This window comes from Salpingoeca rosetta, assembly GCF_000188695.1.
Source record: "Salpingoeca rosetta unplaced genomic scaffold supercont1.25, whole genome shotgun sequence".
Taxonomy (NCBI): domain Eukaryota; class Choanoflagellata; order Craspedida; family Salpingoecidae; genus Salpingoeca; species Salpingoeca rosetta.
In genome coordinates, this window is record NW_004754909.1 from 1 (window position 1) to 12,105 (window position 12,105).

General features: G+C 54.2%; 2 protein-coding genes across 2 annotated transcripts in view; both read right to left on the bottom strand.

Moving 5' to 3' along the window:
• Nucleotides 1-5,423: 5,423 nt before the first annotated feature.
• Nucleotides 5,424-10,847, bottom strand: PTSG_12782 (uncharacterized protein). The gene is made up of 14 exons (XM_004990053.1): nt 10,568-10,847; nt 10,126-10,212; nt 9,774-9,831; nt 9,491-9,561; nt 8,989-9,123; nt 8,757-8,815; nt 8,366-8,494; nt 8,111-8,164; nt 7,763-7,848; nt 7,349-7,383; nt 6,851-7,115; nt 6,345-6,523; nt 6,043-6,095; nt 5,424-5,810 (listed from the first exon to the last, which is right to left on the bottom strand). Exons 1-11 carry the CDS (start codon nt 10,747-10,749, stop codon nt 7,067-7,069), a joined length of 945 nt encoding a protein of 314 aa, XP_004990110.1. The 5' UTR covers nt 10,750-10,847; the 3' UTR covers nt 5,424-5,810; nt 6,043-6,095; nt 6,345-6,523; nt 6,851-7,066.
• A 245-nt stretch (nt 10,848-11,092) lies between these two features.
• PTSG_08727 (uncharacterized protein) overlaps nt 11,093-12,105 on the bottom strand; it is a 4,773-nt gene continuing 3,760 nt past the window's right edge. The window contains exons 14-17 of the mRNA XM_004990054.1: nt 11,965-12,007; nt 11,652-11,763; nt 11,444-11,496; nt 11,093-11,228 (exon numbers count right to left, since the gene is read on the bottom strand). Coding sequence (XP_004990111.1) covers nt 11,169-11,228; nt 11,444-11,496; nt 11,652-11,763; nt 11,965-12,007 — 268 coding nt within the window. The 3' untranslated portion in view covers nt 11,093-11,168. The remainder of the gene's footprint in view (nt 11,229-11,443; nt 11,497-11,651; nt 11,764-11,964; nt 12,008-12,105) is intronic.

A 12,105-nucleotide genomic window follows, 5' to 3' on the forward strand; every position in this document is an offset into this window, starting at 1 on the left:
TGCCAGCCGTTCCCCCACACACAAACACATCTTGGCTCATCGCCCTTCTCCCAACGCACAGCTACACACACACAAGGAAAGTGCAAGCCCCTTCATGCGCACACATGTCATCTACGCGCCAGGCACATCGCTGTGCCCGGGTCTCAATGCACCATGCGTGCAGGCTTGCTTCCTGCGTCTCGCTGCGTCACATCACTGTGAGGAGAGAAGAACAATCAAGAGCCAACAATGCGTGTTCGTATGAGAGGAATGACAAGCGCTTCACACTGTCACACTCAGAGGAAGCTGAACAATCAGCTCGCCCTCTTTCCGCAAACACAGTCGTTGCTCGCCACAAGCGCATGTCGTGTGTTGCTTTGCTTCTGTGTAGTAGAGATGCGTTTGCTCATGCGAGTGATCACAAGAACACACACAGAGACACGAGCAATCGCTTGCTCGCCTCCCCACATGTGCCTCTTCACGCCCACACACAATGCTCACGCATCACCCACACACAAGCATCCACACACACACACGCCCGTGCTGTTCTCATTGCATGTGCTGCGCATGCATGTGTGCTCGTGCAAGCATTGCTCACAACACAGTCTTGTGTCGCTTCGCTTTGCCTGCACTCACACACACACACTTCACATACACACACACAAATGAAGAGAGAGGTCAGCAGAACAAAGACCCGAGAAGAAAGAGAAGTTGTAGCTGCAAGGGCGCAGACGCGGCTTTTCGTGCCCGCAAGCAATCCTGCTCAGCGACAATCGCCTTGCTCTCTTGCTTGCGCCTCTACTCAGCGGCTCTTTGCCTTTGCCTTCTCTCTTACTTTTTTGTCTTGCTCATTTGCATCCTTCCTCTCATGTATGCCAATCCATCGAGCGGCAGCTGTTTGAATCGCTGCTTTGCCCTCCTGCACTTTGCCTGCAGGCACCGCAATCTAGATTCAGTGAATCTGCTAGATCTAGATTTGTGACTGGATCTAGCAAATGCGCACAGCTTCACTGCATCACGATTCTTCACACTGCTCACACCCCAGATTCCTCTGGCCCGTGACCAACCAATGCTTGCATGCATGCAATTTGCTTCGCTTGCATGCTGCACATCAGCTGCACAGCTGCACTGGTGCCTCGCGACGCAGTGTTCAGACACTACTCGTCACAGCTTGGGGCTTTTTTCATCACATGATCGCACTTTTTCTGAACCCCTTTTTGACTTCACCGCCCCAGTCTCCCTACTCCGGTGATCAAGTGAGCAAGCGAGCAAACGACACTGCACCATGCTATGCGCTGCTGCAACAGAGACAAGACCATGTGGCTGGCTTACAGGCACACGTGCGCACGAGCACACTGCACTGTGTGCACTTCTACTTGCCTGCAGGCACGCTTCGCTGAAGCAAGAAGAAGCAAAGCAGAGGAACTGAGGAGTAGAGAAGCAAGGATGGATTCGTTTCCATGTGATTGCACAAGAGACAAGCAAGCAGGCAGAGAACGACGAGGAGCAGCGCAAGGGACACGTGTACACGTCTGTGTACATGCGTTTGTGTGTAGCTGTTGTCTGCAGGCACGGGAACGTGTTTCTGATTAAAGTGGATTGGATGAGTAGCAATCCTCTGCTCACTGCAGACACGCTGGCATGCGATTGTGCAGTGCTGCTGTGTTACTCGCAAGCACTTGTACCTTCTCTTACATTCATTGAATTCACTGCAAAACGATCCTCTGCTCACGGCAGACACACTTGCATGCGATTGTGCAGTGCTGCTGTGTTTGTTCTAACTACTCACAACTTCTCCTACTTGCATTGGATTCACTCCACCACATCCGTCTGCAAGCACTCACAACATCTCCTGCTTGCATTGGATTCACTCCACCACATCCCTCTACTCACTCGCAGGCACTCATAACTTCTCCCACTTGCACGGGATTCACTCCATTCCATCCGTCTACTCACTCGCAACATCTCCTGCTTCCATTGGATTCACTTCACCGCATCCATCTGCTCACTGCTGTGTTACTCGCAAGCACTCACAACTTCTCCTACTTGCATTGTATTTACTCCACCACATCCGTCTATTCACTCGCAAGCACTCACAGCTTCTCCTACTTGCATTGAATCCACTCCACTACAATCCGTCTCCTCGCCGCAGACACCTCATGCGTACGCTTGCTTGCTCTGTGCGTGTTGCTTGCAAGCACCCACAACTTCTCCTGCTTCCACCTTGTTCACTTCACAACACGCCTCCACTCACCCGCCACAGTATCACTGCATTACCCACCATGTCTGCACGCACCTGCAATCGACCCTTTATCAATCCACACCATCACTCACACAACGCTCTGTCACCCCCTCACAACTCCACTCCACTTCACTCTACTCAGCAGCATCGCCTCGCTTCTTGGACTCACTCTCCAACATCACCTGCGCTTCCTCTCTCGCCTCCAGCAGCGATATGTTCAGGTGCGTACGACGCTGGCTGCAATCGCCTTCTCCTCTTCCCACTTCACCTTCTCTCTTCGCGCATGCGTGCTACTGCTTGCAATGTCTGTGCTTCTATTCCCTTCGCTCCACCGCAACAATCACAACACAACACGGCACAACACATCCATGCATGTGCCGCTCTGTCCCTCTGCCTCCCCCTTCACTCACTTGCGCCTGTCCCTCTTCCCTTTGCTTTTCCACATTCCATGTGATACATTGTTGCTTTGCACTTGTTGCCATATGCTTCACCCACCCTTGTCTCTCCCCCTCTCTTCCATCCACTCACCACCACACAGCACCTCTCCACGCAACATCACTCGTCCTTCACTTCACCTCACACAACACAGGACCACATACAACCCACTGTGTGCATTCGTGCTTCCCTTCGTCCTTTCTTTCACCACCTTGTCACCACAAGCCTTGTTTGTCTATTTCACCTCCACCACCCCGCTCCTGTCTTGTTTCAAATCTTGCCACTGCTGCTGCTGTTGCCATGTGCTTGCATGCCCTCCCTTGTCCCTGTTCACTACTTTGTGCTGCCACTCCTTCCCTTTCCCCTTCCCATACCCTTTCCTGTCTCGTTCATGTTTCATGCTGCATGTGCTACAACACATCGTAAACCCATCAAGCCCACACTGCCGCCTTCTTCACCACCATCCCTGTTCACATTCATCACCACCAGTCGCTGCCATCATCGCTCGCTTCATCCTTTCCCCACACTCCCACGTGCTGCTGTCCTCACCTGCATGCAACACCCACTACACAGCCACACGCCCAGCTCACCACCAATCCAATTTGCATCACAACAACACACACTGTGTTGACTTCACCGCAACCATCCACAACCATCAATCCACCACCACCATCACACGATACACACAGCTGCACATGCGTGTTGCATTGTATGTTTCCACTTCACTTCAGCAACACGACAGCAAGCAAACACACACACAGACACACGTGGCAAGAACAAGCGAGAAAGCATCCCCATATCAACTGCAAGCAACACGCAGCACACAACACACAACAAGCGACAGCTCCATGCTGCGCCACACCGCTTCACTCCCCCATCAACCGCCATCATCACCTTCAACCAACAAGAACAGCAGCAGCAGCAGCAGTGTACATGCTGTGGCAAGAGAGAATAGAGAGAGAGAAAGGGAAAGGGAAAGGGAGGGAGGAAGGCAGAAGAACACAAAGAGAGAGACGTGCACGCTGTCAACAACAACACGACACAACAACACAGTCAACACCACCCGCTCACGCTCCCCTCCTTCTCCAACGAGGTGCGTGGTCTATAGCAGCCCCACGTCTTGCTTGCTTGTCCTGTGTCCTTGCTTGCTCATGTCCTTGCTTGGTTGTGCGTGCCTTGCCATGGGTTCCAACAAACAGCCTGCACTTTCCCCCTGCACAAGCGTCCACGTGTTTGTGTGCGCGTGCGTGTGAGGGGATGACAAAGAGGGACGAGGGAAGGGAGCAGAAGAAGCAGAAGAAGCAAGGGAGAGATGGGGAGGTGCGTGAGCACAGACGATAGTGATGGGCGAACACGACGTGGCTGTGGTGAACGCACACACACACACACACACAAGCACACAGCGAAGCAGCAACGCACAACAGACACAACAAACACAAACAGGGGGGAACAAGAACAAGCAGTAGCGCAACACACACGCACACACGCACCAAGGGAAGGACATCAGCCAACCAGCATCGTCCAACACCCCTTGCATCCACTGGTCCATCCATGTAGCAGCGGTGGCAGCAGCAGTAGAGGGAGAGGAAGAAAGGGAGAGAAGGCAGAGTGTGCCCTGCCTTGCTTGCCTGCCTGCCTTGCTTGTGTGGGGATGTGTCTGCACGCACACCCACTGTGTGTGTGTGTCTGCGTGTGTGTCAGCATCCATACACACATGTGCGTGAGACAGAGAGAAGCAAGCAGCCACCACACACGCATACACACTGTGTGAATCACAAGCAGACACAGCATGAACGACATGCACACAGTCACAGTCACAATCACACACATGCAAGTGCAACGCACCGTGAGGTGGCATCAGACTGCCTGTCAGCGTGTGCGTGTGCGTGTGTGTTCACACACGCGTGTGTGGACCGATGCAGCCCATCATCCCTCTCTGTGTGTGCGTGAGCCACATGCACCCACAGCAGGGAGTGCGTGTGAGATCACAACACCCACCACAGCCACGTCCACCTCTCCCACCTCTCCCTCCTTCACAAACACACACAAACACACACACAGCGGTCAAACCAATTGACAGAACTCACCCAAACTCACGGTGCCAGCGTGCCATGGGCCTGTGCAGCACATATGTCAGCCTCACCGACTGTGGGCAACGCCTTGCATGCCTTTGGCCCTGCACACGTCCATGCTGTGGGCGCTGTTGTACGTGTTGTCTGCTTGCACCTGTGCACCATCACACCATCACCCACCACACCCCACACAGTCCATGGAACCAAACGAGACCACCCACAACAGGACCGCCAGTGAGTGCCCGTCACAACGCGCACCCTCTCCTTCCTCTCCACCAACCCTGCGCCAGCCATGCACACGAACAACGCAAGCCACCACCCAACACACACGCACGCACCTTGATTCGCGTTTCGCTTGCTGCTTGTTGCTGGTTGTGTGTGTTGGTCTTGTTGGTTCGTGTTTGGGCGATTTGTGGAAGATGCCACAAGTAATCGCCCACCGCTGCGGTTGTGCGGCAACTGCTGTTTGCTTTCTGCGTTTGCTTGTTGAAGGGCGGACTTGCTGAGTTGCTGGGTTGCTTGGTTGATTGAGTTGGTTGGTTTCAATGAGACAAGAAGAAGAAGCAGAAGAACGAGGGGAACAACACTGTGTGTGTGAATGCAACGCAGGCTGACAGGCCTTGCAGGCTGCGGAGGGAAGAAGGGAAGGGGAGAAGAAAGGGGGGATGGAAAAGAAGAAGAACCAAACACACACACACACACACATGCACAGCTGTGGACAGCATGCACCCCTCCTCTCATCCCCTTCTTCTCTTCTCTCCTCCTCCTCCTCCTCCTCCTCACAGTCACAACAGACAGCCAACAGCCACAAAGGGCTGGAAGAGAAAACAAACAAGGGGAGGGGGCAACAGCCACCCAGCCAGATCGCCATGGAAGCAAGAGGCAAGGTGATGGAGGGGGGGGGGAAGGAGAACACCGTCCATCAACACACACAAACACACATCTGTTGGGAGCATAACGTCTTGTGTCCTTGCTCCCCCTTCCTTTCCTTGGCCTGGGTTGAGTTGGGTTGGTTGAGGTGGCACAGCTCGCAATGGCGTGGCATGCGTGTGGGCATGGGTGTTGGATGTGGATGGGTTCCTCTGTGGGTGTGAAAAATGAGAGGAGGGAAACAGTGGAAGGGGTGGCAGCAGCAGGGGAGGAGGAAGAAGGAGAAGAAGCAAGGGGAGGGGGCGGATGTGAGCATGTCATGCGTGAGTGGACAGCAACAACACATGGGGGTGGGTGATGATGATGATGATGTGCTTGTTGTTGTGCGTTGTTGTGATGGCACAAGCACACAAAGGTCAACCCCAATCACACACACACACACACCTCGTCGTCAATCAACGCATCTGCCTGACATATGCGCACACGCACACGCACATCTGCAGTCACACACAGTGTCACACATGGCATTGCAGAGTGAGACGGTACAACACCATGCACACGCATACACAGCAATGCAACCACAACCACCACAACGACAGCATCTCTCTCCCCATCTCCATCCCCCCAATGCACGGTCACATGACCAGGTGCACAGCCATGGTGGGGATGATGGCCATGATGAACGCCTTCCTCTCACTTCCCCTCAACCTCTTCCACCAAACACACACAGCATTGCGTGCCCTCACCTCGTGCATCGTGTTGCTGTCGGCGTGGTTGACAGCGATGCACACACACACATGCACGCACACATCGCCGTGTGTGTCCTCGGTTGAGATGAACAACGAAGGGAGAAATGGGCGACACGACACGACGCCCAATCAACCCCAGCCAATCCAATCCAGCATCCACTGCTGTGTGTTGCCTGCTGCAGTCACAATCACAATCACACAATCACAATCACAAACAGGTACAAGCAAAAGGAATGAGCCACTGATGTGTGCGTCATTGTCATGTGATACCACCATCACACGATTCACGTGCATGTACACACGCGCACCCCCATTCCCCCCACCAACATCATCGCCCTGTTATCACTCCCCCTCATTCTCCCTCCTTTCGCTCTGCACTCCCACGTCGCACCATCACCACCATCACCATCACCATCACCGTGTCACTTCCCTGCTTCTCCTGCTTCCCACCACTCCACACAACACGGCCCACCAACCAACCAACCATCAACGATTATCCTCACCTGTGCTTGATGCAGCCAGCCAGCCAGCCGATGTGCCACAGCAAAGCCAGAAAAAGGAAGCGCAATCACATGCCACGACCACCATCGTCATCGCTGATGGAGCAGAAAGAGGAGATTAAGAGGGAAGAGTGGCGGGCACGGGCCGTGTCCTTCCTTGTCTTCATCGGCGCAGCCCCAAACACGGTGCACAGCGCACATGCACACGCACGGCCATCATCACAGCAGCATCAGTAGTAGCAGCGAGCTAGCCTGCCTGCGTGAATGCCTGTGAGGCAAGAAGAAACCAACCAGAGACGAACAACAATGACCGGTGGTGGTGAGGACATGAAAGGAGGGACACAAGGGACCACGCATTAGAATATGCAGCATGTTGTGGGCGGGGTGCATCACCTACACACAAGAACAACGAAGCAAGCACCCACCAGGCAAGCAAGCACGGTAGGTAAGTACAAAATATCACCACCACCACCACCACCACATCCAGCACTGCTGAAATACCTGCGTTGGCCGCAGTCTCGATCACGCCTCAACAGCTGCACATCACATGGGGAAGGCTGATGATGATGATGACACAGAGCAAAGGGGATTGGTTGGGAAAGGGGGAAGGGGATTCGGTTGGGGAAACCCACACACATCCGCCTGCAGCCACGCATACGCACACGCACATTTGAGTTGTGGGATTGGTTCATGTGAGACACACGTCAGTGCAACCACCCACAGCCAATGACTGCTGTGGTGTGTTGGCATACATGTGTACATGTGTGCATGCGTGTGAATGTGTACTACCACCCCATCACCACACACACACACACACACACACACACACACACACACACACACACACACACACACACACACACACACACTCACTCACACACGCACACACACACACACACAGCGCCAACGTCTCACCTTGCGCCTTCTTTTCTGACACATTCGTGTGTGCGTGTATCGCTCTGGTCGTGTCATGAGGGCTTGGGAAGAGAACGGCCACCGCCCTGCGCAAAATCACACACATGTACACATGCGCAACCACAAAGAACCAAATCAGCAAGAATGACACCACGCAGTGAGCCAGCATGACAGAAACAAACCACATCCACCTCCTTGTGCCACATTCACATCACTCACATCACCACCTGTGCACGCACATGTCACATTCCCAAACACAGATACACACCACCACGACCACCACCACAAGCAGCACATCTGCACATGCGTCTGTGCGTGCGCCGTCTACATCCACCACAAATCACTCACCACCACCATCATCGTCGTCATGCGAGGCAACAGCACATCGACGCACATCACACCCTGAACGTGTGCGTGTGGAGAAAGAGGTGAGTTGTCTCAGAATCAGGATATCAACGACAACAAAACCCATTGCCACCACCAACAGACCCAACGACATCCAATCAGCACTTCAGAATCACACACATACGACATGCTGATGTTCACACCCAACACATCACACACCACCCAAATCATCACCACAACCACCGCCATTCATCTCACCTCCACATCCATGGTCGCAACCGCTGCTGTTGGCGACCAATGACGACGACGACGAGCAGGAGGAGATGGACAAGAGGCAGAGGGCCAGTTCATCTAAAATGCAGCCACACATCAACAGCTGTGTTGGTGCTGCTGTTGCTGGTGGTGGAAACGGTGAAAGCAAACGGCCCCTTGCCACGCCGTGTCCTTTGCTCGCTCACTCAGCTGCTCGGTTGGTCGGTTGGATGGAGACGAGATACATGGCCCTGTGTCCAAATCAATCGAAAAACAGGAGAGAAGAAGAAGAAAAGACACATGAGTGAACAGAACAGACAAGGAAAGAGAGAGGCGAAGAAGGAAGCACAACATGTCAACCAACACACACACACACATATCTCAGTCGCCCTCTCACCTGCATCGCTCGTCATTGTCATCTTCGTTGGTTCCACCGCTTCATGCGCCTCTTCAACGCTGTGAAACATGTGTGCACAGACACAAGAAGGGGGAGAATGGAGGGAGTGAGGTTGACAGCGAAGCATCATCAGCCACACGCCAGCCCCTTCGACCCACCCGCACTGATACACATCCACGCACACACACATGTTGTCTCCACTCATCCCACCACCATGCACGCATACGCACACACATTGCTCACCTCTTCATCAGAGCGAGTGACATGTGCAATGTCTGCCTCACGCCAGATTGGGGCTGGTGTCGGCCGGCGTGTGATGGCGGCTGTGCAGTCGATGGCGATGATGGTGGTGATGGTGACAGCGGAGCTGAGGTGGAAGAGAGAGAAAGAAGAGAGAAATGGGGAAGGTTGATGTCGATGTGTCGTTCATGGCGGCTGCTTCCCCCTCCTCTGATGTGGCCCTGGTGCCCGTACAACCAACACACAACGACAAGACACAACGACATCACACACAAGGCACGGGTATGGCATGTGAGCACAGCAAGCGTGTTCACCTTCCTGCTGCCCCCTCTCTTTTGCTTTCCTCCTGTTCGCCCCACCATCACCGCACACACACACACACACACACACACACACACACACACACACAAACACACACACAAACACACACACACACACACGCACGCACACACACACACACACACACACACACGCACGCACACACACACACACACCTGCGCATGACTGCGTCGCTGTGGTTGGATGTGGCCACCATGACCATGGACGTGTGTGTCCACAGCTGCTCCTCCCAACCCATCATCATGTGTGCACCGCCCATCATCCTCCGACGATCCTCACACAGTCGCCCCCCTGCAGCCACAAGCACACACACATGGCATGTGAGCGGCGCAGCTACGCTGATACACCAGGCACAGCAGCAGCAACAACAAGCACACCCAGAGCAACAACAACAACACACGCGCCATGTGCCAACCAAAGCATCCATAATGGACTCACCTTGCTCACGCATATGGGAACACTGCATGAACACAGCAGCAGCCGGCATGCGAGCCCGCTTCCATCAACATCCTGATGTGTGCTGGCACCTCACCACCTGTGCATGTGTACGTGTGTGTGTGGTTGCAGGGAACGTGGATGGGAACACAACACAACAGACACAGAGTAAGCCATCATGTCAGCACAGCAGAACGAGTGAGTGACATCACACGCAACACGGGCGTGCGTGTGTGTGCCAGTGTGTGTGATCATCATCCCCCATCAACCCCCTTCCCTCGTGTTCGCTTTACCGCACCCCAGCACCATCACCGCACCCTATCACACCACCAACCAAACACCGATCCCCACCCACATACCATGTGTGAGGCGAGTGCACCTGGCACGCGTGACAAGTAGCCTCGACATTTCCCTCATCCTGCTGCTTGCGAGTGTGCATCGCCTGTAAATGTATTTGTGTGCGAGCCCCAGCATGGTGAGTGAGTGGGAGGGAGAAGAGGGAGCATGGATATGTGCGCAGCCACACCGCTGCTGCCACTGCTGATGCTGTGCATGCATATGTGTGAAGAAGAAAGGGAAGAGGGAGACAACAGAAAACAGAAGGGAAGGAACAAGACATGCTGCACCCCATCCATCCATCCATTCATCTTCCCCACACCACCACCACACACCACCATCCTCTGTCACCAGCCAGCCAGTCACACCACACCACACTCACCCAGCATTCCTCACCCCACCTCATCCATCCATCCATCCAACACACATTTCCTCTCCCTTTCCCCTCTTCTTCGCCCCACCTCCGCTGCTGCTGCTTCCAGCCGAAAATGCAACTTGTGCTGTCGCCACCTGTTCCCAGCTGCAAACAGCCAGCTTCCGCCAGCAGCAGCAGTGGGCGGTGGGTTGGTTGGTTGGTTGGTTGGCTGGGGAATGTGTTCAGCGGCAAGCGGTGGTGGTGGTGCATCCTCTGCTGCTGCTGCATCGGCGGTAGAGGGTGTGTTGGCTGCTGCTGCTGCTGTTGTTGTTGTTGTGATGGCCGCCAGGGAGGGCGAGAAAGAGAGGGAAAGACGAACAGTGACTGCAAGGTGGAGAATGTGTGCAGGCAGTTGTGTGTGAGAACACAAGAATGAGACAGCGCATCAAGCAAAGCAATACAGGCAGCTGCACCACACACATGCATGTACATTGATGTTGATGTGGGACAACAAGGGGAGACAGGAGCAACAAAGACAACGATCACAAAACACATGCACTGTTGCTGTGCACATCACACACACGTGCGGACGATGCACTCACGTTGCTCATCGCTTGCTTGCTTGCTTTGTGGTGTGAGTTGGTGCTGCTGCTTCCACAGCCGCACAAGCGTGGCTGAATGGTCATCACATGGCAGCGCCCGTCTGTTCATCCCGCCAGAGCAGTGGTGGTTGATGGAGGGGTGACAGCTGCTGGCTCAAGGGCCCTCTTGTGTGGCGACAGCAGAAAGAAGGGGAAACGAGCAAGTGTGGAGGGTGGTGGTGGTGGTGGTGTTGAGGATGGGAAGGAGGGAAGGATGTGAGCAAACACACAAGGACATGAGGGGGTGGTGATGATGGCGTGGGGTGGGTGGAGAAGAGCACATGCACGTCGACACACACGCACACACACACACACCCACACACACGCACGCACGCACGCACCTGCCACGCGTTGTCACCGCTGAACAGGTTGATCCTGGCAGACTCCAGCAGCGCTGACAGTAGCAAATAGCACAGTCATGACACACGAGTTGGCAGATGGTGAGAGTGGTTGAACGGACACGAGAACAAGCAGGCCACGCACACACCACACCACAAACGTCGCCACACTCATTCGACAGCCCCCTGTCCCAATGACTCCCTCCCTCACCCGTGTGCACTTGGGTAGAGAGAGACTTGAAGAACTCCTCAAACACAAACACAACGCGTCTCCGCATCATCTCCACCACCTCATCTGAGATCGACCGCAGGATCCTCGGAAGCTAAACGCAGAGTTGTGTGTGTTTATTTGTGTGTGTGTGTGTGTGTGTGTGTGTGTGTGTGTGTGTGTGTGTGTGTGTGTGTGTGTGTGTGTGTGTGTGTGTGTGAGCGACATGATGTGCGAGCCATCACCAACCACTATCCCCACTCACACGTTATCACCCCTCACAAATACATTCACGACCCCAGGTCAACGATATGACACCACAGTTGAGGACCATGTGTTCGGCGAATGCATAGGCTGAACTTCTCACAGGGCACAGAGTGTGGTGTGGGTGCGAGAGGAAGAAATGAACACGAGAACGTCGCATCATTTGCCTTGAGCTAGATATGGGAACACAGTC

Bases quoted from the DNA above. Each gene is read 5' to 3' on its own strand.
- PTSG_12782 (XM_004990053.1), bottom strand. From the start codon at position 10,749: ATGCAGCAGCAGCAGAGGATGCACCACCACCACCGCTTGCCGCTGAAC. The intron at 9,124-9,490 runs GTGTGTGTGTGT...CTTCCACCTCAG, and splicing joins AGCGACGCAGTCATGCGCAG to CTCCGCTGTCACCATCACCA. The intron at 8,495-8,756 runs GTGAGAGGGCGA...CAGCAACAGCAG, and splicing joins GACAATGACGAGCGATGCAG to CACCAACACAGCTGTTGATG.